General features: G+C 38.1%; 2 protein-coding genes across 2 annotated transcripts; one reads left to right on the forward strand and one right to left on the reverse strand.

Moving 5' to 3' along the window:
• Positions 1 to 2119: 2119 nt before the first annotated feature.
• LOC119774648 (gastrula zinc finger protein XlCGF8.2DB-like) lies at positions 2120 to 5513 on the reverse strand. Its single transcript, XM_038272279.1, has 2 exons — positions 5219 to 5513; positions 2120 to 3135 (listed from the first exon to the last, which is right to left on the reverse strand). The coding sequence occupies exons 1-2, from the start codon at positions 5412 to 5414 to the stop codon at positions 2228 to 2230; spliced, it is 1104 nt and encodes a 367-aa protein (XP_038128207.1). The 5' UTR covers positions 5415 to 5513; the 3' UTR covers positions 2120 to 2227.
• A 5629-nt stretch (positions 5514 to 11142) lies between these two features.
• LOC119774647 (gastrula zinc finger protein XlCGF57.1-like) lies at positions 11143 to 25267 on the forward strand. Its single transcript, XM_038272278.1, has 2 exons — positions 11143 to 11198; positions 21663 to 25267. Exon 2 carries the CDS (start codon positions 21821 to 21823, stop codon positions 23036 to 23038), a length of 1218 nt encoding a protein of 405 aa, XP_038128206.1. The 5' UTR covers positions 11143 to 11198; positions 21663 to 21820; the 3' UTR covers positions 23039 to 25267.
• Positions 25268 to 26526: the final 1259 nt, after the last annotated feature.

Here is a 26526-nt window from a genome sequence, read left to right on the forward strand (position 1 = left end):
AGTGTCACTGAATACTGACACCTGCTGGACAATTCAAATTCCTACAGGCAGCCTCTCTCACACACTAAACTGACACTGATTTTAATGACCTTAACATGACTTAAGCCATTGTTTGCTATAATGTATTATTTCATATCTAGTTTGAATTGCAAATATGTTTTACATTTTTAGATGCATTCCATAAAAGTGAACATGCAAATGGAAAATTTAAGTAAACATGAATAAGGGTGTAGGTGGACTATTTATTTTTCAACAGAACCGATGAGCAGTTTGTGAATTTTAAACAGAGAAACTAGAGTTTTCCGTTTCACAGAGAGACTTTCCTCAACCTGTTTCAGTAGCCGTAGTAACATAAATTAACAATTAACCCAGAGCTAACCTGGTGTGTAGCAAGTTTTATTATGTAAACTCAGGCTACGTTCACACTGCAGGCCTTGATGCTCAATTCCGATTTTTTGCAAAATCCGATTTTTTTTTTTGCGTTGCCGTTCATATTTCCAAATATATGCGACTTGTATGTGATCTCCTGTGTAAACAGCAGTCATACAACGCAAGTGTCCCGCATGCGCAGTAGAGGACGCAATGACGTCACAGGCCAGCATGCTCCATGTTTACGGGGGTGTAGTGCCGGCGCGCATCTAGCGATCTTTTCCAATAAAAACTCTATCTTTTCAATATGTTTAAACATAAATACTGCTCTCCACATCATCATCTGCCATGGTTGTTCTTTTTCTTGCCGCTTCTGCATAGCAACACGCAGAATAGTGTCCTTTGTCAGGTATTAATGACGGCCATTCACACACAGGTCGCATTTGAAAAGATCCGATTAGCATCGGATTCAGAACCACATAGCCAAGTGGTATGGGTCTGACTGGAAAAAATCGGATTTGTGTTGTTCAGACTGCAATGAAACGATCAGATACATGTCGCATATGGGCGATATCAGATTGTCCTCTCTGTCCGCTCTCCTTACAGCCAATCAAGTCGTTTTATTTTCGGATTTAGTCAGAGCAAGCAAGTTTGGTTGTGGCCGGTTTGTCAGAAGCATCTTGCTAACCAGTTAGCAATGTAGCGCTAGTAGGTTCCCAATGGAAAATTACAGTGGGACCAGGTAGCACTTAGAAACGACACCGTCAAGGAACGCTATGGATAGCGGAAACATGCAAGAGGACAGTTTTGTGTTTGAGGTCATGGATGAGTCTCCTCCGTCATACATTTGTTATTTAGAGGAGGAAAGTGGGAAAGAAGATGTTGTGGAAGAGGACGCCAGGGCGGCAGAAGCTTGGTTTGGTGTAGAAGGCTAACAGCCGTACATGTTTGAGCCCTTGCCTCGCAACGCTGCCAGTTCTGTTAGCTCTACGCCTGCTGAAGACACAGTTGTCCATCCCTGTGAACACTGGGATGGAACTATATGGGAAAGGAAATAATTCCTTTTTTTCTTATTTCAACCGTTATGTATATTAGCTGCGACATATGAATCAAGATGCTATGACCGAAAAAATTAGATTGACAGATGACCGTTGATATATGATTGGCCGAATTTAGGTGTACAAGCTGACGTATAACTAACTCGCCTGCATAAGATAATGGAAAAAAACTCCAAAGATTTTAAGAGAGGATTTCTTTTTAAATAGAAATTTTCTAACTCTCTATAGGGACACTATCTTCTGATAATGAGTACATTTATATACACGTTTAAGCCAGAATTATTTGACATTTAAATACGATTTCCTTACGACTTTAAAGAATGGTTTGCATTTTTTCACTGAGAATTAAATATTTAAAGGGAGAGGATTATAAAACTCAGTTAACAGGACTTGAAATTTGTTTTTAGTTAATTTAATATGAGCAACATGCGCAACTTTCAAACGTTCACGTCCACATATTCACCCAGGAGCTGAATATTTACCAGGTTTACAATAAAACACCTTATCAGTTCTACTTTCTACGTAAACAGAGCTGTTAATTATTGGCTTTCTTAACATTTTGCTCCAAAAAGACCATTAACCCGTGAGTTTCTCATGTAATGAGGTGAAGGAGTTTCTAGATGGACATGTTATCACCTGTCAAACATGGAAAACACCTCTACTGTTCATTCATGTGGTGTCCAACTGCTACGACTTATGTTCAAACAAGTATTTTTTTTTTAAAATATAAATCATTCCACATCATGCATGAATACGTCATTAATACTCTATTTACCTTCTCATTTAAAACCTTTGACCAATCATTCAGGAGACAGCTTCTCACCTGTGTGGAATCTCATGTGTCTGGTCAAATTCCTTTTTAAAGTAAAACCTTTGCCACAAACCTTGCAGGAAAAAGGCTTTTCAACTGTGTGAATTCTCATGTGTTTTTTAAGCCCAGATTTCTTAGGGAAGCCTTTTCCACAGGACAGACATTCAAAAGGTTTCAAACCAGTGTGAATTATCATGTGAGAAGTCAAACTACTTTTTACAGTAAAATTCTTGTTACAAATGCTACAGGAAAAAGGTTTCTCACCAGCGTGAGTTTTAATGTGAGAAATCAAATTACTCTTGTCAGTGAAATTCTTGAAACAAATGTTACAGGAAAAAGGCTTCTCACCGGAGTGAGTTCTGATGTGGGCATCAAGATTAGATTTCGTTCTGAACATTTTCCCACAGGAAAGACACTCAAAAGGTTTCTCACCAGTGTGAATTCTCACGTGTCTAGTCAGATTCCTCTTGTTGGTAAAATTCTTGTTACAAATGGTACAGGAAACGGGTTTCTCACCTGTGTGCATTCTCATGTGGTTAATAAGTCTAGATTTCTTAATGAACATTTTTCCACAGAATGGACATTCATGAATCTCCTGACCTGTGTGAGTTCTTATGTGAACCATTAAATGTTCTTTTTTTTTAAAGCTTTCTCCACATGTCAAACATGGGAAAGCTTCCTCTCCTGTATCTTCATTCTCGTGCTTCAGAAGAAGCTGCTCACTAATGGGGACCTCAATGATTTCCTCTTTTGTCCAGGGATCTTCTGGCTCCATTTGCTCTTCTTTTATCCGCACGGGTTCTGCTTCCTCTTCATCCAAACTGGAATTCTTCTCCTGCTCATAGAGCTGCTGGTCAGAGAAATCCTCCTCTTTTCCAACATAATCCTGCAGGCGGTCTGAAAGAAAAACACAGCAGAAAGACTTTCTATTCTAGGTTAAAGAAAGGACATCTCACTTTAATCATCCATTTGTTGATCAATCTACATACAAACACACTGGAACTAAATCTCCCAGCATGCACTGCAGCTATAAGATTACAATCCCAGGTTTGGACCTTCTCGGGTACTAGATATTGCATCAGCCAGACTTTATACTTTTTTTTCTCACATATTTTCAAATAAATCTGCTGTGTGCTTGTCAACTACTTGCAACCTTTAGCTATCATGTGAGGCGACCTCCTCAAAGGTTTGAGAAATATGGCACTCTTCCTTCTTCGCTCATGGTTATGATTGGTCTGCTACCCTTTATATGTGCATGATTCAATTCAAGTTCAAGTTGATAACCACCTTTATGGGACCGCTAGTAACTATCTCCACTGTTGTGGATTGGTTAAACTGATTTGGCTGGAAGTAATACCAGTAGGTTGAGCTTGCTTCGTGGTATGGGCCTCAGTTCAATCTTTTCCCTCCCCAATTTATTTTTACTTCATTCTGAAACCAAGAGTAAAAACTAATCTACTCTACATTCTTTCAGATCTTCTGAAACAAACAAAGCGTGACTGTTTTAGTCTGAAGGCTTTTAGATATCATCCAGAATGACAATAGAAAAATAAAGCCACTTGATCCTTTAAAACCTCCTATTTCTCGTGGCTTTTTAACATCTCAGTCGGGTTTCAATGATTACTCTGCATTTTCTGATCTTTGTTGCATCTTGAGATCTATTAGGATCTTTCTCTGATGACTCTGAGGCTCTGAAACATCAGTTCTGCACAATGGAAAGGTTTTATCTGTTGGCAGGGATTACTGAAACAAAATGCAATAAAATGTATGGGTTTTCAATCAGAGTGAATATTAGAATAATTTGTAGTTCTTAAAATTGAGCATGGATTGTTTATTTCCAGGTTCTATGAAGGAGTCCTGAAGCCACAGAAACATCTGCATATTCCAGCTGCCACCACCAGCTGATCTAAATCACCCACTATAATGTGGCCCGGAGGTTAAAAAACGCCTCTAGGGCTCTTTATTGAAGTTTCACAAAGCAGATAATTAAGCATTTTTTTCTTCGGATAAACTTTACATGCACAAGTCCACTCTCACAAACAACTACAGGTGCTTGGCTCCAGGTACTTAGAGATTCACTTCCATACAGAAAGACATATTTTTATCTTCAGCTACCACAGAGTACATGTCAGATTAAATAATACTACTTATATTTCAGCAATAGTATCTAGGTGTTACTTTATTGTATATCTTGCACCATGTCTGTTGGTTGTGCTGTTCTTTTTACATCTCTTTACAAAATTATATAGCCTCTCTCTCTCTCTCTCTATACATCTCTATAGATGTATATCTAGATATAGATATACATCTATAGATATACGTCTATAGATCTAGATCTATATATATATATATATATATATATATATATATATAGATCTATATATATAACTATATATATATATATAGATCTAGATCTATAGGTATGTACAGCTACAGATATGTACAGCTACAGATATACATCTATAGATATGTACATCTATAGATATATACATCTATAGATATATACATCTATAGATCTAGATACACATGTACAGTGAGAGATATGTGAATGTGTATTTGTGCATAACCAATTATAAAAACTTAAATACACTCAACTATTTGTTTGTTCTCGGCAAAAAACACAAAACTGGTGAAATGTGTTCAATATTCAGCGAGTTAATCTTGATTTAAATTGATTCTGCGCCTGCTCCAAACATGTCACTGAGCAGAGCTCTCGACCGCCCCAAGATGGCGACAACAAATCACGTCAGCGCCCATAGATGGATGCGGGGTCTACTTTTAAATTGTGTCTATGCCCCCCAGTGCTGTACATATGCGAGCTGACCGTGGTAAGATGGCGTCCATTTGCGCAAGTTCGACTCCATTGCTACACAGCAAAGATCAGTCATATAATTATAAAAATTTCAACCAGAAGTTAGCAGCTTAGCAACCTGATCTCTTCTGATCAGTCAGGGAATCGTTTCTATCAGCTGTTTCCTACCTATCTGGTGTGAGATGATCTGGGGGATCCTGTGCTGATCGTCCATCTTCTCCTGCTGACTCTGATCTGGATAACTGACAATCTTCACCAGCATCTTCTCTTCTTTTAACTCTTTCTCTTTAAACTCCGTGAATGTTTCTTCAGCAGGAGTTAACTGCTCGGTGATAAACTCTCCTTGAAGCTGGACTGAAGACATTCTCACTGCAAACACTCCCAGATTATCAGCCTCTCTGCAATGACTCCACAAAGAAGCAAAGCTACTCTGCACGATCCGTAGCAGCAGCTCATTTACGCATGCGCAACTAGGTCTACATCCGGGCCACACTGGATGTAAAAAAATAAAAAATAAAAAAAAATAATACAAAATAAATAGATAAATAAATAAATGAACTGAACAACAATTTGTTAAAGGTTGATGTATATTCTGGGAAAAAATGAATTAAAATCATTTCCTTTTTATCTCTCCTCTGTGCCTCTGATCTCTATTCACTGGAGTGATGATAGGCAGTTGGTAGAACACGGTGCCGTTACGTCACCATCGCCATATTGGTACTCCCTTGATAGACTTGGGGGAATGTAAACATTGAGTGTTTTTTATTTTTAATTGTTTTTTTTTTAAATTATGGAAAATTATACAATATCAAATGACATGTACATACATGAAGGAATCAAGACTTCAGGCTTAAGAAACATATCATTATAAGACAGCAATTAAAAAAGAAAATATAAATAAAATTGTCAGACATCAAACAGAGGGATAGCAGAACTACAAAAACAAACAGAAAGAAATAAAGGGGCATCAGTTCTTAAAAGAATTCAGATCATTAAAGGCGTCCAAGAGCTGTACTCCATGCTGTTTTTTTTATCTCTTTTAAGGTTCTGAAGTGGTTTTCCATTAGAAGGTATTTAAAGGCTGAAAAGTCAGGTTTTCTATCAGCCCATTTACAGGAATGGATGAAGAATCAGCAGGTCGGTTCTTCTGTCTCTGTGGGTGGTTCCAAATATTATATCCTCTCTTTTTAAGGGAAGATGGAGGGAAAGTTTGGTTGAGATCCAGTCCTGAAAGTTTCTCCAAAATGTACCAGTGAGCAAACAATAGAACAAGAGATGATCTGTTGTTTCAATGTCATCGTCAAAAAAGGTACAGCTGTTAGCAGTGATGGGACTAACGGCGTTGAAAGTAACAGCGTTACTAACGCTGTTACCTTGTTTTAGTAACGAGTAATCTAACTAATTACTTTGACTATAACTATAACGCAGTTACCATTGCAGACACCCCGTTACTGCGCGTTACTCAGGTCACACAATGAACCTTTTTTCATGATAGGACTCGTGCGCGCCCTGTCATGAGAGAGGGGAGGATGAGAATGGCTGATGTATAGTGAGATTCCGTGAGATTAACATTATTTGATGGCCTTTGTGGCAGGGATGGAGATCCATATTTTATGTCACACACAGAGTATACATCTAGATAGATAGATATTGCAGTATCTATAACAACCCAAACACACAGGATTTCAGAATTAGACATCCCCAGTTATTAATTTCATATACTCACCAGATCTGAATGCCCTGTTAAAAAACCTCACATGGCGTTCCCCCCTGATGTCATTCACGTTGAGTTGCGATAACTTCAAAACTCTCTGCAGGTTCTTGTCTTTGTCATCCGCTCTATTCAGCTTGCTTTTGAAACCCACTGTGAGAAGGTGGGGGCTGGTGGTGAGGGTTACGGGGGCGAGAAACGCAAAAGTAATGCAATAGTTACTTTTACTAATAACTAGTTACTTTTATTGTGGAGTAACTCAGTTAGTAACTTGGTTACTTTTTGGGAGAAGTAACTAGTAACTATAACTAATTATTTTTTCAAAGTAACATGCCCAACACTGGCTGTTAGTGTCAAAGTTGAATCTTTGACTTAATATTTCCCTGGATGGAAAAATGTTATTGAGAATTTTAAATTTTTTTCAAAAGTTTAACTCCAAACAGTTGAAGAGCGGGTAACTGAAGGCTAGCTGACTGAATGTTTATATTTTGAATCAGATGTTTGACTGCAGAGGGAACAGAATTCATTATTGTTTTAAACTGAGTTCCTGAGCAATCCAGATTATATAATTAGCTAAATTCACCATAAGATAACCAATCTCTACAGTCATTGAGAAAATGTCTTATGGACCAAATACCTTTTTCCATCCAGTGATCCAAATGCAGAGACTTATTTCTGTGTAACACATCTCTGTTGTTCCAGGTGGGAGTCTGCTGAGGAGGAAAGCTGTGTGTGAACATAAGTTTTCAACACAACAAAACTTGAACAGGAAGTCTGTTGACACTAAAGTTACACCTAAGAACAAAATCTGAGCCTCCAATTTTTTAAACAAACCTTTGAGCAGACAAAACCAGATACTATTTCCATTCATTAAACAGTATTTCAACCAATTTTCATAAAAGACCGCATTTAAACAATCAAATTCAATAGATTTTAAACCACAATCTGTAAAGTCTTTAATTGCTTTCATTAAGTAGTGGACTTGATTTTTCCAGATGAAATTAAAGTTCAGCTGATTTATAGCTTTAATGTTTCTGTTAGGTATGACCATAGAATAAGCTGGGTATATGCACCTGGACAGTGACTCCATTTTGGTTAAATAGGTTCTCCCAAACAGGGTTTAGATCTCTTTGGAGCCATCTATTTAACCGAGATCTGCAATTCTGTATTTTATTCTCTATGTTGACAGTTTCACTGAGTTTAGCATATTTAGTTAATAAGATACCAAGATATTTAACTGAGTTTCAGTCAGATAAGAATCATCATCAAACCTAACAGAATCATGAATCACCTTCAGTTCACACTTCTGCAGGTTTAAGGTTAATCCTGATGCTTTGGAGAAAGTATTAATTAATTCCAGTACATTAGGGGTTTGGTCTAGACTCTTCAAAAAAATTGTGATGTCATCAGCTAGTTGACAATTTGGTCATCTAAAACTTTCAGTTTAGGTATATTTTAGATATATATATATTTTTATGAAAATATTTCAACAGCCAAGCTGAAGAGAAAGCGGGAAATACTGCAGCCCTGTTTTACTCCCCTACTAATGGTGAAACATGGAGACGTACCGTGTGGCAGTGCAACTTCACTTGAGGTGCCGTTATAAAAGCTTTTAATGATTCTACAGAAGTTTGGCCCAAATCAAAATAAGTGTAAAACTTTAAAAAGAAACTAATGCTCCAACCTATCAAAGGCTTTATAAAAGTCTAGGAAAAGGATGAAGCCTTTATCCTCAATCAGTTCACTGTACTCAAGTAATTCCTGCACCAGTCTGATGTTATCATCTATAGTTCCTTTGGACATAAAACCTGTCTTTGTTTCAGAAATAACATCATTAAGACCAGTCTTTAATCTGTTTCTGTAGATATGTGTCAATATTTTATAATCACAGTTCAGACGCGTGATCAGACGGTAGTTGTCTAGAACCTTGTTGTCGCTTCCTGGTTTGGGTATAAGGGACTATAACGCCCTGCTTCATTGCTGTGTGGAAGTGAATTATTGCATAAGATCTCTTTAAATACCTGGATTATAAATTCTCTAAAGTAATCCCAGAAATGTCTATAGAAATTAGTGGTAGCGCCATCAGGGCCAGGGGATTTATCAAGTTTGAAGCACATGATGGTGCTGTCTAGTTCCTCCATATTAATATCTTTGTTGCAGTTTTCCTTGAATTCCTCAGAGATTTGAGGGACAGAGTCTTTGACTTGCTTTATTAGAAGGTCGCAGTCTTTGGTTAAAAAAGAAGAGCAATAAAGGTTTTGATAAAATTTGCTAATCACTTTTGCAAGTAGAATTTGGTCCGTGCATTCATTGTAGTTAGTAATAAGGGATTGAATGTGTTTTTTAACTTGTCTCCTCTTTTCCAGTCTGCAGAAATATGATCTGTTTTTTTTCTCCTTCCTCCATCCTCTTAGCTCTGGATCTGATAAAAGCTCCTCTGGCCTCTCTTTCATAGATGCTGTCTAATTTAACTTGTAGGTTATTTTTTTCGGGTTTAACTCTTTAACTAACCTACCTTCTTCCAGGTCATTGTTCCTTTTTAGGGCTTTGCTAAAAGAGGTAGAATAATCCAGTATCTTATATTTTAGGTATTACCATTTTTTGGTATAGGTTATTGTTGAATCGCTTAACAGACTCTTTTTATCTAGTTCTTTAATTTCCCTACAATACAGCTCATATTTTCAGAGAATTTTATTGAATTTCCTCTATATCTTAAACTCTCAGGAAGAGGAGAAATTAATTAATTATAGCATTAAATATTAATGCTGCAATGATTAGTAGGAGGAGTTGGAGACATATTACAGTCTGATGTTAGTTTGAGAATATCATCTATTCCTAGTCAAAAATCTATTCTGCTTGAAGCGTCTGCTTTAAATCAAGAGAACTGTTTTATCTCAACATGTTTGTCTCTCTATAAGTCGATGAGTCTCAAGCTATTACAGAAATCAGACAAAATTCAGTTTGGAAGGACATTTAAAATATATGTTTGGGTTTTTATCAAGAGCTTCGTCCATAACCAGATTCCAATCCCCACCTAATAAAATATATTTAATTGGAAACCTTAGTTTAAGTTTATATTTGCTTCAATAACAATGTATAATAATAATAATATAGTAAGATGTTCTTTATTTTTGGAAATGTTACACTAACCATAAACATTAGCCATGATTATTAATGAGTCCTCAATAAATATTACAGAAAGAGACCAATGGCCATCACTATCATGTTTTTTTTAATGAATTATTTCCCCTGGAAAGTTATTCAGTAATGTAGCCACACCTGCTGATTTAGATAAACCATGAGAATAAATAATCTGATCCCTGCACTGATTTGACCAAAATTTTCATCAAAGTCTGTTGAATAGGTTTCTTGAAGATTACCATGTGGGTTCTTGTTTCTACACTACGTAAACATTGCCCTCCTTTAGACATTTTATTTAAAAACAATAAGGTGATAGCTTCAGTAGTGTTGAGATAGGAGCCCAGTTTTCATTTGCTAAATGTTCTTTTCAAAACAAATTAATTTTTTTTACAGCTAAATGTATAAGTATTTCTTGAGTTCTAATTCAGATTTTTTTTTTAAAACACAGGGATTTTGACTTACATATAGTAAAAAATATGTAAAATTCCTAAATTATGAATGAATATTGACCTAATAAGAAATAGGACTTTAATTAAACCGATTGAATAGAAATGTCACTTCATGCAGCTAACTTAATATATTTGAATCCCTTTCCCTGTTTTTAAGTTCATGCTTTTCTGGGCCCCCATGAAAACATGCTGGTCCCCTCCAGGCCCCTGGTACATTTGGTCTAGGTTCGCCACTGACTAAAAGTGCTGGTAATTGTCTTTCTTTTGTGAGTAAATTTAATCTGCTGGTTTAATGCCCTGTTCCTGATTCTATATATGTTATCCCTTTATTTTATACTTATTATTGCTCCCTCTCCTTTATCTGTGAATACTGTTTATGTAGTTCTGTAGCTTTTTGGGCAAAAAAGTGATAAAACAGAAACGATCTTAATGCTTTTATTTTCTTAGGAAGTACACTATTTACCTTAAACACATTATAGTTTACTGCATTTATTATTTTCAAGGAAGGAAAAACGTAATATATATCTTTTTTTAAAATGAAAAACGAGGGTGACCAGATGATGTAGATGTGGCTGCGCATGCGCAATGAGCTGCTGGTAGGGATAGGGTAGCATTAGCTTAGCTTGTGTGTGGAGTCATTGTAGAGAGGCTGATAATCTGGGAGTGTTTGCAGTGAGAATGTCTTCAGTCCAGCTTCAAGGAGAGTTTATCACCGAGCAGTTAACTCCTGCTGAAGAAACATTCACGGAGTTTAAAGGGAGTTTGGTCAATTCGGAGGAAAAGATGGAAGATCAACATCTACTGCTGGATTTCACCAGGATCCCCCAGATCATCTTACACCGGATAGGTAGGAAACACCTGATAGAAACGATTCCCTGATTATGCACACTGAGGATTTTAGCCTCATCTGATTGGCGAAACACGTTGGTGACGTCAGAAAAATATCACCAGATTCGGGACTCCGTACCAATAACTCACCAGCGGAACAACGTTTTTACACAACCAACACCTCACTGCAATGTGAGTTGTGAGCTACCATCGTATTTTTCTCTAAAATTACCGTCCTCGCGCCAGAGAAATTGCATTGTGCTCTATGTGGAGACTGTTCTCTGTACAGGCGCAGGGACCGTCTGCAAATTGCAACGCCTTCTTCTTCGTGGATTTATTGTAGATTGGCAACAAACATTTAGTAACATCACCGCCACTTACTGGTATGGAGTGTGGTTTGTGATGTACGATCTACTTAATAAACATATATATATTCTAAGAAAAAAAAAAAAGAAAACTTGAAACAGAACAACTACATACTTATACATAACTTTGTATTCTACCTGTCTATATTATAAACACATTCAAAATATCTAATAAATTCATCTTTTCCTTAATACATTCAAACTCTCTCCTCATATGTCTTCTCTGGCTTTCATGTTTATGACATTCCAGTATAACATGTTCTAAAAAAGTATATAATTAAGTCCTGTTTGCCCAAATCTTAACCTTGTTATCCCTCTCTCCTCCTTTCTATTTCATCTGCCATTTCTTCTTTTTCCTACTACTAAATTTCATAAAACCACCTCCCTGTTTTTTCCTCATCCCAGCTTTTTTTTTTTTTGTTGCCATTTTTCCATCAATTTTTTCTTTAATAATACTCTTTCCCTCCGATTTATTTGTTTTAACTGTAAAACTAATAGGATTTTAAATTCCCCTCTTTGCCATTTTATCTTTCCTTCTACTCCAATATGTGCTGGAACCCACATAAATACATTACATCTAGTGTACATGAGTGTGTAGCTCTATAGTTCCACCGACTATATTCTATTTTTTATTTTTGTGTTATGTAAAAAAAAAAATGCTTTATTAATAACCAAATGTTCCTCACTATCTCCATCTGTGCCTAAAATCACTTTAATTCTCCATTCTCTCCCTTTTTTCCATAATTACTTTCCTCATCCTCTCTCTTTCAGGTGCATATTTAATGCAATCAATCAAAATATGATCTACATTTTCTTTTCTTTCACAACCCTCACATAAATTATTATTTGTCATCCCCAGTACAAACAAAAACTCATTCCAGTAGGTATGTCCAGTTGTTAATCTAGTATAAATGATCTCTTCCCTTCTGCTTCTTTCTCCATAACTTTTAACAATTACAGATTTTGAACCCTGTATAATCTTCTTCCTTTCTCATCTTCATCCCATATTTTTTATTTTTTTGCCATAATTCTGTTTCTTTCCCTTTAATGATTGATTTACCTTCCCCTTTCCCAAATGGAATCTGATCTATATTCTGCTTTCCTAAAGCCTTTTTATCTATCTTATCTCCTATTTCATTTCCACTCCCCCCTCTTTGGGCTGGAACCCAACAGAACTGAACATCTGTTCCATACCTAAATAATCTAAACAAACTCCGATGAATTTCTAGTACGAGGCCTTTCTTATTATTTACTCCAGAATGAATGCTTTCTATTGCAGCTTTACAATCTGTGCAAATCACCACCCTGTCTGGTCTAACCTCCTCCACACTGTAAACTAATAATAATTGCTACAATTTCTGCTGTGTATATAGATAAAAGGTCTGTTAATCTTTTACACATATTAAACTCTGGAATAAATATCCCTATTCCCACGTTTCCCTTTGAATTTTTTGAACCATCTGTGTAAATTTTTTAATAACTATAATATAGTTGTCTAATGTATAAGCTAGTTTTAATCCCAACTTCTTTATTTTTCCATTCTCTTTTCTTTTCATGTATTTTCAAGTCAACTTTTGTTTCTGGAAACAACCATGGTGGTACAGCACTGGGTTAATTTTAGAGAATTTCTTATCCTCCTACTTATATATTTTTGCCCATTCATTCCTAGTCCAGCCAAAGCCCTTCCTTGTAAATTTGGAATATTCCCAACAGGTCTTAATAATGCTTGCTACTGGGTTTTCTTCACTACTGCTTTTAATTCTGATCCAATATGAAAGTGATATTTTGACCTGTCTCATTTTTAAAGGTGTTTCTACAGCCTCTATTAAAAGAGCATTAATGGGGGTAGTTTTAGTCGCTCCAGTAGCTATACGTAATACCCTATATTGCAATTTATCTGCTATTTGTAACAATGATTTTGTTGCTGCTCCATATACCATACATCCATAATCTATTGCTGATCTGCCCTGTAGATATTCAATAGTGACTGGTTGTCAGCCGCCCAATCATTCCCAGCCACAGCTTTTATGAGGTTTATTACTTTGTTAACTTTTGTTTCTAACTGCTTAGTATGCATTTCCATGGATATGAACTATCTAACCATAATCCTAAATATTTGAATTATGCCACTCTTTAAAGGGATAGTTCGGTATTTTTGACATGAATCTGTATGGCATCCCCATCACCAGTGTCATGCAATCACACTGACTTACCCCTGGCAGCGTCCTGTGAGCAGAGTTCTCGTCCAGTTTTGGTCAAGCCGAAAGTAGTCCGGCAGGTTTGCTAGACCCAGCGAAATAAAACGTTTCTCTTCCCAAAACATTATGTGTTCAAAAGAGCGATATTTTTGCATCCCAAAAACATTGTAATGGAAAAAGTCACACATCGTTATCAATTGGTCCTATTTTCTCTCTGTTCGTATCAGTGCGCGCCGTCATTCAAACAGCTAGGGCCTACTAACCTGACAACAGCCAGATGCATGTCTCCCTCCGCCCAGCTAGGAGCTAGGCGGAGGGAGACATGCATCTGGCTGTTGTTGAGCTCGCTGTCTGAATGACTGATACGAACGGAGAGAAAATAGGACCAATTGATAACGACATGTGACTTTTTCCACTACAATGTTTTTGGGATGCAAAAATATCGCTCTTTTGAACACATAATGTTTTGGGAAGAGAAACGTTTTATTTCGCTGGGTCTAGCAAACCTGCCGGACTACTTTCGGCTTGACCAAAACTGGACGAGAACTCTGCTCACAGGACGCTGCCAGGGGTAAGTCAGTGTGATTGCATGCCGCTGGTGATGGGGATGCCATACAGATTCATGTCAAAAATACCAAACTATCCCTTTAATAGATTAATCATATAATTTTACTTCTCCTATATAAATATTTCTTTTATTACTGAAAATCATATAACAGGATTTACTAACTAACAATTTGAATCCCCATTCATATGACCATTGTTCTATTTTATTAACTTCTCTCTTAATATTTTGAACTACATATGAGACATTCCTTCCCCTCGACCATATGGCTCCATCATCTGCATAAAGTGCTGATTTAATGCATTCATCTAGATTTAAGAACATATCATTAATCATAATGTTAAAATGTATAGGACTAATTACACTTCCTTGAGGAATGCCGTTTTCTACTTTAAAATCTCTCGAGTATTCATCCTCAACTTTAGCTCTAATTTTCCTATCTGTAGAGAAACTTGCTATCTAGTTATACATTCTGCCAGCTATTCCCTTATTTTCTAATTTAATCAATAAACCTTCCTTTCACATTGAGTCATACGCTTTTTCTATGTCAAAGAATACTGCTATTATCAATTCTCCCATTTTTAGTCCCTTTTCTATGTCGTTAGAAATTCTCACCAAAGCCTCCATAGTAGACCTTCCTGTTCTAAATCCACATTGATAGTAACTGATTATCTGCTTCTGCTCTAAAATAAACCCCAATCTCTTTACTAATATTTTCTCCATCCATTTATATAAGTGAGATGTCAAAGCTAATGATCTGTAATTATTTGGCTCTGAAGAATCTCTTCCTGGTTTATTAAATGGGAGGATTGTTGCAGTTTTCCATTTATTAGGAACGTCACCTTCTCTCCATACTTGATTAAAAAGTTGTAATATTAATTTTAATGTTGGTTCCTTCTAAACAATTTATAACATAGATTATCATCTCCTGGGAGTGAATATCCAGTATCTTTTATAGCTGTTTTTATTTCATTCATACTTATTTCTTCACCTATTGCTGAAACCGACCTATCTTTCTTTTTGTAAATATAATTACATTCTTTGACTTTTTGATTTTATGAATGTTTCCTAGGTGCTCCCCACTATATACTGCTGCAAAAGCCTCACCCAGTACACCCAAAGTGAAAAGAAATGAATTCATATAAGAAATCCTGCATTAAAAGCAACTGTAAAAAGATGGTCAAAGGAAGCTGAAGAAGCCCTCTAAGGTTGTTTTAAGGCGACAGATTGTGATGCACATTGAGAGGACATCAATACAAGTGTGTGAATAAACTTCTGTGTAGATAACACCATCCCCATCATAGCAGTGAAATGCTTCCTAATAATAAACCATTGATGGAAAAAAAATCTAATGCTAAAAAGAAAAAAACAAGACTTTAGGGAGAGAGACAAAGAGCTATTGATGAGTATACAAAGTCACCTTAAGATCAGGATAAGAGACAGCAAAGAGGCATAGAGGAAAAATCGTACAGCCCCTCTTTAAGCAGATGACAGTTCTGGGAAAATGAAAGATCTCCTGCCTTGTTCCAAAAGGCAAATCAGTGACTATAGACCTTTGTCCCTAAAAACCAACATATTAAAGTTTTTAAGAAGACTGCTGTTTGTTTAGCCTGACGTAGTCCGACTCAATTCTAGTCAGAATATGAGTCTGATACTGCTCCATAGAGCGAACGAACCAGGAAAAAAAATGCCTCTGCACTCAATTGGATAGACCTACAACCAATAAGAGCAACGCAGTGCGTGACGTATGTTAAGCGAGGCATAGTTGTTGTCCACAAAAATCAAAGCGTGCAGTTGCACGCCTATAATAAGAAGATGAGACTTGATCGCGTTTCTCTGTTCCTCTTTTAAAATTAATTTGCTGTCGATATCTTCTAGAACAGACCTAATAGCAGAATCTACTAACCTAAACTCTCCAGCGGCAGCCATTGTTGTTGTCACCCAAGTGCGCATTGGCCACGTGGTTGATTACGTTACTGTTGGTCATCTGTCCATCATCGTATAAAGCCCGCCCTGACAATGTGATTGGATCGCCTGACAGTGGGCGATAATACTCGCGCTACTATGGAGCAGAGCCAGACCGAACTTCCCGACCTCAAACTTTGTGGGCGGGACTAAGTTCGGAATGGCACCCAGGCTACTGTTTGTTCACCTCAGCAAACAAACAAGCAGCTATCAGGACCCCCCGAGATTGGTTAGAATTGTGAAGTTTGAGTTGAAGAAGCCATCATACATCCTTTTTAACAAACTCACTGTCATTTAGACAAGGCAGAAAGCACTATGAGGATCATATTCTGTTCTTTCTCAAGAACATTCACTGCATGAAAAGTGAGATTTTCGTCCCCGTAAACCCCCGTAAACTCCCGCAGATCTGCCTGATTTTCGTCAGTTTCCGACAATTTGCAACCCGTGCTTGTCCGCGTTTGTCGTGCAACAAATTGTCGAAAACGTACCGTGACGTATGTGGAGAGCGATCAGCTGTACTAATGGCCCTAATTAGCATATGAATGCAGCAAACCCGCGCGGCTGGCCAGGTCTGGCTTGAATAACCTACTCAGTATTGGCTGAAACCACTATTCTCTAACAAATGAAATCGCTCGTGATTGGCAGCAAAACCACACGTGGCCACGCCAGGCTTTAATTTTCTTACTGAGTATTGGACGGAACCACTTCTTTTTAAACAAGTAAAGTCGCTCGTGATTGGTTGGCATATATATATATTTACATATATATATTTATTCATATATATATATATATATATATTTATTTAGTCATTCATATATTTATTCATTCATATATTTATTCATTCATATGGTGTGTATTTATGTTATCCTACACTACTACACAATTATTAGGCTACCATCAAGGACATGAATGAATTTATACAGGAAATGAACATTTGCAGGAAGCTGTTTATGCAAAGAAAGAGCTTTATTAAAACACACACAACTATATACAACGCGTATCCAAACACATGCGTTTCTAAAAATTAAAAGTCAGTGAACGGTCCGTTTGCTTCCTCGGGGTTGGAGGTAACTGGCAGCATTCCCTCCGAGGCAGGTCCGATGTGCAGACGCCTACTGTGCGTGGCCCTGTTCTTCGGCATCGCTTCTAACCGGGACTGCAGCTTAACACAGAGTTCAGTGAGATCCGGCCTACGAAATGGCGGCGACCGTACAATCCATCCAGAGACACCGCCGAGGAAGGCGGACTTCCAGAGTTCCACTTCCTCATCTGTTAGCACACTCTGCCTCGCTTTCAGCAGCTGGAAAAAAAAATGAATCAGCGCACTGCGTATGGACACAACACATCTATCAATGCACCTGAAAAATAGTCACCAAATAAAGTCTTACCCTCTTTCTTCTGGCCCGACTCCGAGCAGATAGCCTCCGCACGCAGCGTGTGGCTGGCAGCCTATATCTGAAGCTCCTGCGTACCGTCTGAAAATACGTCTTACAGGCAGCTGGAAAACAATTAAATGAGAGTGGTATAAATAAAAAATCAAACGCAAGTCACAGTAACAAGGAAGGAGAAAACATTAAAACAAGTCACTTACACACAATGTCGTCTTTATCAACATCGTGCAAATCTGGACTTGCTGATTATGGCTCCGAGCAAATAGGAGGTCACCGCCTCATTGTGAGGCGACAGTAGTCTGTGAAAACAAAATGTAAAAGCTATGATCGGTGTCTATCCGTATCCATTGCCTTTTACCGCAGAATGAAAGCATATTCTTTAAATCTTACCCTTGCTCCGGTTCATAGCGCCTGCAATTAGTCTCCGAGTTGTTAAGACGGCATACTGCTTCCTGTAATCACAAAAAATACACTTTAATAAAGCTTGTTCTTGCAAGGCTAGGCTAGATAGGCTAATAGCTAGGCTGCTATTAGCCGGTAGCTTAGGCTAGGCTGCTTTTAGCTTAGCAGGCAGTAATCGAACATATATTTACCGCTAGCATCTCTTCTTTGAGTTCGTCTTGTTCGATGCAGAGTCGCCATCGCGTCCAAGAGGAGTTTTACCCCGAAATCCAGACGCTCCAGACCGCCTGCACAAAGCAAAGCAGCATCCTCCACTATGGATCCAGACCCCGCCGCTCTAAGTTTCTTGGAGATCGTACAGAGCATGCACGAGATGAACCAGAGTTTCCGCGGATCAATAAAAATAATTAAAAAATCATTCTTTTTTTTTTTTTTTTTTTTAAATCAAGGCTTTAATTGGCACTAAAATTATTTAAATATGTTTATCGAAGTATTTATAATTCTTTAATAAAAAATGCTTATAAAAACAATTTCGTCAGATATATTATATCGCTCCAGGCGGAGAAAAAGCTAGAGGATATATACACTATATTGCCAAAAGTATTTGCTCACCTGCCTTGACTCACATATGAGCTTAAGTGACATTCCCGTTCCTAATCCATAGGGTTCAATATGACGTCGGTCCACCCTTTGCAGCTAGAACAGCTTCAACTCTTCTGGGAAGGCTGTCCACAAGGTTTAGGAGTGTGTTTATGGGAATTTTTGACCATTCTTCCAGAAGCGCATTTGTGAGGTTGCACACTGATGTTGGACGAGAAGGCCTGGCTCTCAGTCTCCGCTCTAATTCATCCCAAAGGTGTTCTATCGGGTTGAGGTCAGGACTCTGTGCAGGCCAGTCAAGTTCATCCACACCAGACTCTGTCATCCATGTCTTTATGGACCTTGCTTTGTGCACTGGTGCACAGTCATGTTGGAAGAGGAAGGGGCCAGCTCCAAACTGTTCCCACAAAGTTGGGAGCATGGAATTGTCCAAAATGTCTTGGGATGCTGAAGCATTCAGAGTTCCTTTCACTGGAACTAAGGGGCCAAGCCCAGCTCCTGAAAAACAACCCCACACCATAATCCCCCCTCCACCAAACTTTACACTTGGCACAATGCAGTCAGACAAGTACCGTTCTCCTGGCAACCGCCAAACCCAGACCCGTCCATCAGATTGCCAGATGGAGAAGCGCGATTCGTCACTCCAGAGAACGCGTCTCCACTGCTCTAGAGTCCAGTGGCGGCGTGCTTTACACCACCGCATCCGACGCTTTGCATTGCACTTGGTGATGTATGGCTTGGATGCAGCTGCTCGACCATGGAAACCCATTCCATGAAGCTCTCTGCGCACTGTTCTTGAGCTAATCTGAAGGCCACATGAAGTTTGGAGGTCTGTAGTGATTGACTCTGCAGAAAGTTGGCGACCTCTTCGCACTATGCGCGTCAGCATCCGCTGACCCCGCTCCGTCAGTTTACGTGGCCTACCACTTCGTGGCTGAGTTGCTGTCGTTCCCAAACACTTCCATTTTCTTATAATACAGCTGACAGTTGACTGTGGAATATTTAGGAGCGAGGAAATTTCACGACTGGATTTGTTGCACAGGTGGCATCCTATCACAGTTCCACGCTGGAATTCACTGAGCTCCTGAGAGCGACCCATTCTTTCACAAATGTTTGTAAAAACAGTCTGCATGCCTAGGTGCTTGAATTTATACACCTGTGGCCATGGAAGTGATTGGAACACCTGATTCCAATAATTTGGATGGGTGAGCAAATACTTTTGGCAATATAGTTTATATACGTATATATGTGTGTGTGTGTGTGTGTGTGTGTTTACATACATACAGGAGTCATGGAACTCTGCTTGCAGCTCCTTCATATTTCATGTACACTAATAACTTGTGTACATGATTCTTGTTGATGGTATTAAAATCATTTCTAATAGCATTTAAATAGCATTAAATTAGAGTCACTCATTCCTGTATGAACCCTGTGAACGCTTAATTTAATATGACATATTAAAAAAATCCCACCATCATCCAGCATATGTTCAGTTTCTGCCCAAATATATATATATATATATTTGTAGATTTTTGTAACGGGGATAAGGATAATTCAAAACTGCTTTTTTTTAATGAACTTGTTCACTACTTCCAAACTCAGCATCTCTTTTCATTCCTGTAATAAGAAGTTTCTTTTGAATGGATTTCATTAAAGTTTAAGTCCCTCGGTATAAAATAAATATTTTGATGGAGATGAGAAATCTGCTTCCTCGTTGGTGAATAACCAATAGTTTGGATCCAATCATTTAAATAAACGGTGTTAGTTTTTTTTTTTTATATATATATATATAAGAATTGTGCTATAATTTCTAGTCACCGATCTGTTGCTGCTATATTTTAATTTGACGAACCGGAATTTGTCGATGTTCTTTTTCCTGTTTGGTGCAATTGCAATTGCGGATCTTGACCTGGCCGGACCTTATGACCACAGTGTACCAATCTTCTGATGGCTACTTCCAACAGGATAATGCGCCATGTTATAAAGTGAATCATCTCAGACTCATTTCTTGAAACTTTTCCACTTAAGTAATTGTGAATTGAGCATATTGACAGACAACATTTTATTTTTTATCTTAAATGCAAATTTTTTTAAAAATAATTACTGCTCTAAATGTATTGCTCTGTCGGCTAAAGATCTGTTTTGGTCTCTATACTTTAATTAAATAAATCAATTCAAGCTAAAATGTGAGAGGCTATACTAAGCCTGATCTCTTTGTATCAGAGATTTTCTTCCTCAGAAAGATGTCACTTGGGGTAAAACCCCCCCTGCAACCCTGGTTTGCATTTGTATAGCTCACAGCATGTTCATTTACATGTTAAAGCCTCCCCTAGAATTCCATGGGGGGGAGGCATGGGGGGAACACTGCCTAAGAAATTCCACGTCAATTTCTGACAATTTACGGGAGTTTTCAACGAAGCCTGCAAATTGCCGTAAACTGCCGCTAACCTGAAGTTCCACGACAATCTACAGTGCCGTATATTGACGAAAATCCCACTTTTCATGCAGTGATTTAGCATGATTCAGTCTTACGATTCCGCACAGATATTCTGCATGGAAAATTAGCCTCCCGTCACTGCGTCTGCACCATTGATACCCCGTGCTGCTTGTTCGTTGTGTTTTACGTGTGGATCCGCCCACATGGTTACAAATTTTCCTAGGTGGTCTGTGCGGAGGGGTATGGCAGCCCAAAATGACGTAATTTCTGACCTCTCAGACACATCAAGCATAAACCAAACTTAAGGTGGTGTTTTGTGAAACACATAATGTTGCTTTGTAATTATTTTGATTGGGTCCTTAATAGCATTTTAAATTATTTCCCCTAAGTAATAGTTGCAGTTCCATCAAGAGGAAATTGTTTCTTTGGACTGTGGGTTTGTGCCACTACATTGTGTAATAAATTTGTAATTGCAGAGGAAATAATTTGGTGCTTTTAAGTGGATCTGCCTTTCTTAGGCATACAATAAAATTTATTTCTGCTGTGTTTGTTTTTCCCAGACTGCCTACAGGACTATGCTGGAAAACAAGACGATTTATCTGACCAGCAGCCCTGTGAACAGGAGAGGAATTCCAGTTTGGACCACAAGGAACCAGAACCTCAGCAGATAAAAGAAGAGCAGAAAGAACCAGAACATCCCTGCACAAAAGAGGAAACCATGGAGCTCCCCATAAGTGAGCATGGAGAGCAGCTTGTTCTGAAGCAGGAAACTGGAGATACAGAAAAAAAAACATTCCCATGTTTGACATGTCGAGAAAATGTTTTGAAAAAAGAACATTTAATAGTTCATGCAGTAGCTCACACTGGTCAGAAGAATTATGAATGTCTGCCATGTGGAAAAAGCTTTATTAACAAATCTAATCTCAATCAACACATCAGAATTCACACAGGACAGAACCCTTTCAAATGTGGGTCCTGTGGAAAAGGTTTCTCTCAGAAATCTAAACTTGATTTACACATCCAAATTCACAAAGGTGAGAAGCCTTTCTCCTGTATCATTTGTTGCAAAAGTTTTACACGAAAAAGTAGTTTTATTGACCACATGAGAACTCACACAGGTGAAAAGCCTTTCGAATGTCTGTCTTGTGGAAAAAGCTTCGCCTTTAAATCTGACCTTAAGAAACACTTTAGAATTCACACAGGCGAGAAGCCTTTCTCCTGTGCAACTTGTGGCAAAAGTTTTACTCAAAAAGGTAATTTGACTTGTCATATGACAACTCACTCAAATGAAAGACCTTTTTCTTGTATGACATGTGGGAAAAGCTTCAGTCAGAGATGTAATCTTGATGTACACGTCAGAACTCACTCAAATGAGAAACCTTTTAAATGTCTGTCCTGTGGACAAAGTTTCATCAATAAAGTCACTCTTGATAGACACATCAGAATTCACACAGGACAAAAACCTTTCAAATGCCGGTCCTGTGGAATAAGCTTCTCTCAGAAATCGAACCTTGATAGACACATGCGAATTCACAAAGGTGAGAAGCCTTTTTCCTGCACAATTTGTAGCAAAAGGTTTACTGTGAAAAGTAGTATGACTGACCACATGAGAACTCACACAGGTGAGAAGCCTTTCAAATGTCTGTCCTGTGGAAAAAGCTTTGCATGTAAATCTGATCTTACTAAACACCTCAGAATTCATACAGATGAGAAGCCTTTCTCCTGTACAGTTTGCGGCAAAAGTTTTACTAGAAAAGGTCATTTGACTTGTCACATGACGACTCACTCAGATAAAAGACGTTTTTCTTGTGTGACCTGTGGAAAAAGGTTCAAGCAGAAACCTCATCTTGATAAACACGTCAGAGTTCACACCGGTGAGAAGCCGTTCTCCTGTACCATTTTTGGCAAAGATTTTACAAAAAAAAAAAAAACTTGACTAAACGCATGACTACTCATGTGAGAAACATTTTTCATTCATGACACATGAAATTGATTATCTTAAAAAGAGATATTTAATGCTTCAAGTCACAGGAATGAACATTAGAGACATTTTCCATGTACAGGCATGGACTGGTAATCGGGCATACCAGGCATCTGCCCGGTGGGCCGACGTGCTGTTTGGGCCGGCAGACCCGACATGTATATTAATAATATGTATTATTATTATTATTATTATTCACTCTCCATTGGAACTTTGTGCAGTGGTGTTCACAGTAGTAATGGATGAGAAACACAAGGGAGGCGCAGAGAAACTGCACGAAAAAAGAAACGAGTTCTTCAAACGGACACTGCAAAATGTGTAAAACTGACTGACATGTTCCCAACAGCGGGCCCTTCATCTGCTCCGGTGTCTGATGTTAAATTTAATGGTGGTGGTGGTTGCAGACATCCCAAGTTTCCCGGAAGTTCCTGGAGTCTCCCTGATATCCATAGTTGTTCAAGGATGCCTGGAGTCAGATAAATTATCCCGGATTTTAGACTATGGGAGGTGGTGTTTTTTTAAATGCTAGTGGCAGCGAGCGGCAGTACAATAATTCATGCATCATGTGCGGATTAGAACTACTGTAATTGCTGGTGAAACCTGTGCAGCGTATCTGTCCAAAGCGATGCTCTGATCAACCAGCATTCCAGGCGACTGGCTGATCAGAGAGCTGATTAGATCAGTCAGAAAATAAGCCAATAAGTTTCAGTTTTCTTTTTTACAGTTACCTCATCTTGCAGCAGAATATACTAAAGTGTATTCATGTCTAGTGAGGGTGAAGAATGATGGAATGTGCATGTATGGGGCACGGTGCAGCCAGGGGCGTCAACTGACCCAGTACTATACAGGGGCACAATAGGGCACCAATTAAAATGCGAGCGCATAGAGCACATGAGCAAAAAAAATTTTGGGCATTATTTAGTTTATAAAAACATGGGCACAGATAATTAATGCAAGCATGCAAGCAAATATTTTATGGCACTTATTTATTATTATAAAGCATCATAAATAAATTGTACAATAAGAGAATTGGCCCTCATGTGAACTTCACTGTATATCTCTAATCCACTACTGATGAAGGCACAATTGATTATTATTATTTTTATTATCTCAACTCATCTCCCTGAAATGAGGTTTTTGAACTTCAGATGTCTGCGGTTGTAGTGGAGGCGACGGCGAACCAAGCAGTGAACATGATGTCAGTGCGGCTGAGGAGAGACATGGCGAGAAAGATGAGAGCAGGAGGAAATAGATTCCTTTGCCCGTCCTGATCCTTGTCTTTTACAAAACTTTTTGAATCACCACCCACAACAAAGCACAAAAAAATCCAGTTGTGCAAAAGGTATTCACCACTAAAAATGCACAAAACAGGAGGTGGCTCACATATTGTGAGAAACATAATGCTTTATTTTGTTTTGTATGTATTGCATTTGGAAAGACTATTGACACAAGCTCATTTATTACTGGGATGTCTGATTGGAGGCATGTGCACCAGCGCACAGAAGAGCATGAGAAGAGTAGCGTAAATTGTGTGGTTCACTGTGATCTCTCTCTCTCTCTCTCTCTCTCTCTCTCTCTCTCTCTCTCTCTCTCTCTCTCTCTCTCTCTCTCTCTCTCTCTCTCTCTCTCTCTCTCTCTCTCTCTCTCTCTCTCTCTCTCTCTCTCTCTCTCTCTCTCTCTCTCATCTAAGAATTGTTGCTGTGCTGTGGTGGAGTTTACATTTTACAGTGTTATTAAATTAAGATTTTGGAAGTATTTTAAGTGTCCACTCTCACTAATTTCCATTAACCTGGCCTCAAGTTATTGCACAGTTGGTATACACATTCAGTATACCAAAAAAAATGTGGTGGCCAGTCTAGTCCAAAATGCCAGTGCCGATTTTTTTGTCCCTGTCCATATATGATTGGTGATAAAAATGTCCATCTAGAAACTCCTTCACCTCCTTACATGAGAAACTTGCAGGTTAAAGACCTTTTTTCTACTGTCTACATTATACAGTTGGATATTTTTTTATCATTTTATTTTCTGTGGTGGATGTTTGCCTTTATTGTAATTACTTCTAGAAATTTAGATGTTTTCATGTTAGTTACAAATAATTACCTTCCATGCTCTCTGTTATTTTCAGACATGTTTATTGATAATGATAATGATGACAAATTGTTTAATGGTATTAAAATGTTCAGAGAAGGATTAAGAAAAGTCTCTTCAATTTTTCTTTGTGCTCATTGTTACGTTTTAATATTAGCTCTTAGAAAGAAAGAATTAAATAAATTGAAATACAGGACGGACCAGTAAAATCCATGTTGAACCATCACTGGTTACGGTGTTTTCCTTTGGTATTTGGAGGTTAGAGCTTCTAAAATCCAAGCCAGGAAATTTCTTGTAAAGTCCACTGATCTAAGGTCTCTAGATCTGGAATTTCAAAGGTTCTAACCATTCATTTTTCTTTCACATAAATTCTGTTCATTTTGTTCTAAAAAAAAATATTTCATGATCTAAACATTAAATAGAGCGACAATTATTATTCTTTATTTAAACCAGTTATTCGCTAAATACTTAAAGCTACAGTGTGTAATAATTACAGGGATATACAGTCAGAAATGTAATATATTATACATAACTATGTTATTTATCATCATCTATGAGCTCAGCCTCTTAACCTTAATATTTGCGTTGCCTTAGAATTCGTTATTTATAATTACATAGGAGCGGGTCTCGCAGCCATGGAGGCAGACTTCTTTGCGCTACGGCAGCGCAGAGCCAACAAACTAGCGATTGCGAGATCGCCCATTACGCTCGAAAGTAACTACGGCAAGTTGTTTAAGTCTACCTGAAATCTATACCCTACACAGACTAATGAAATGCTATCTGTAAAATTATCTATGTAAACAAACCTCATCACTTGAGAAGGTAGGTGATGCGGACGTCGTGGAAGACATTTTGTCCCGTAACGCTCGCCGTACTGTTGGGGGGGAGAAGCGGTGGGGGGGAGATGTTCATGTTGCTGCGGTCTGCAGTCTGGACGTTAGATGTCGCTGAAAATTACACACTGTAGCTCTAAGATATGCAAAAATGATCAGATCAATGATCCAGTTTAACAGTGGTGTATATATGTTGACATAGATTTTAAGATTTCAGACCTTCTATTTGACTTAGTGTTAAATACTGATAAGCTAATTGCTGCGGGGGTGAGAAAGGACAGGGTTCTGGGGAAATACTGTTATTTCTTCAGTCAATGTCATCACAATGCCCAAAGTATGAAGATGAGAATTTGTCTGGCTGAGCATGTTTGTCTAAGACAGCATTAAAAGCTGCTCTTAAGCTATCACCTCCAGAGTCAGCATAATTATTAGAATCCACCATTATAATGATCTGTCAGTATTTAACCAATAATCAAATAGGAACTCTGGACACTGATCTAAAAATATAGAGTAAGGACCTGG

Source organism: Cyprinodon tularosa, unplaced genomic scaffold (genome assembly GCF_016077235.1).
Source record: "Cyprinodon tularosa strain WSP-4 unplaced genomic scaffold, ASM1607723v1 ctg820, whole genome shotgun sequence".
In the NCBI taxonomy this organism is placed as follows: domain Eukaryota; kingdom Metazoa; phylum Chordata; class Actinopteri; order Cyprinodontiformes; family Cyprinodontidae; genus Cyprinodon; species Cyprinodon tularosa.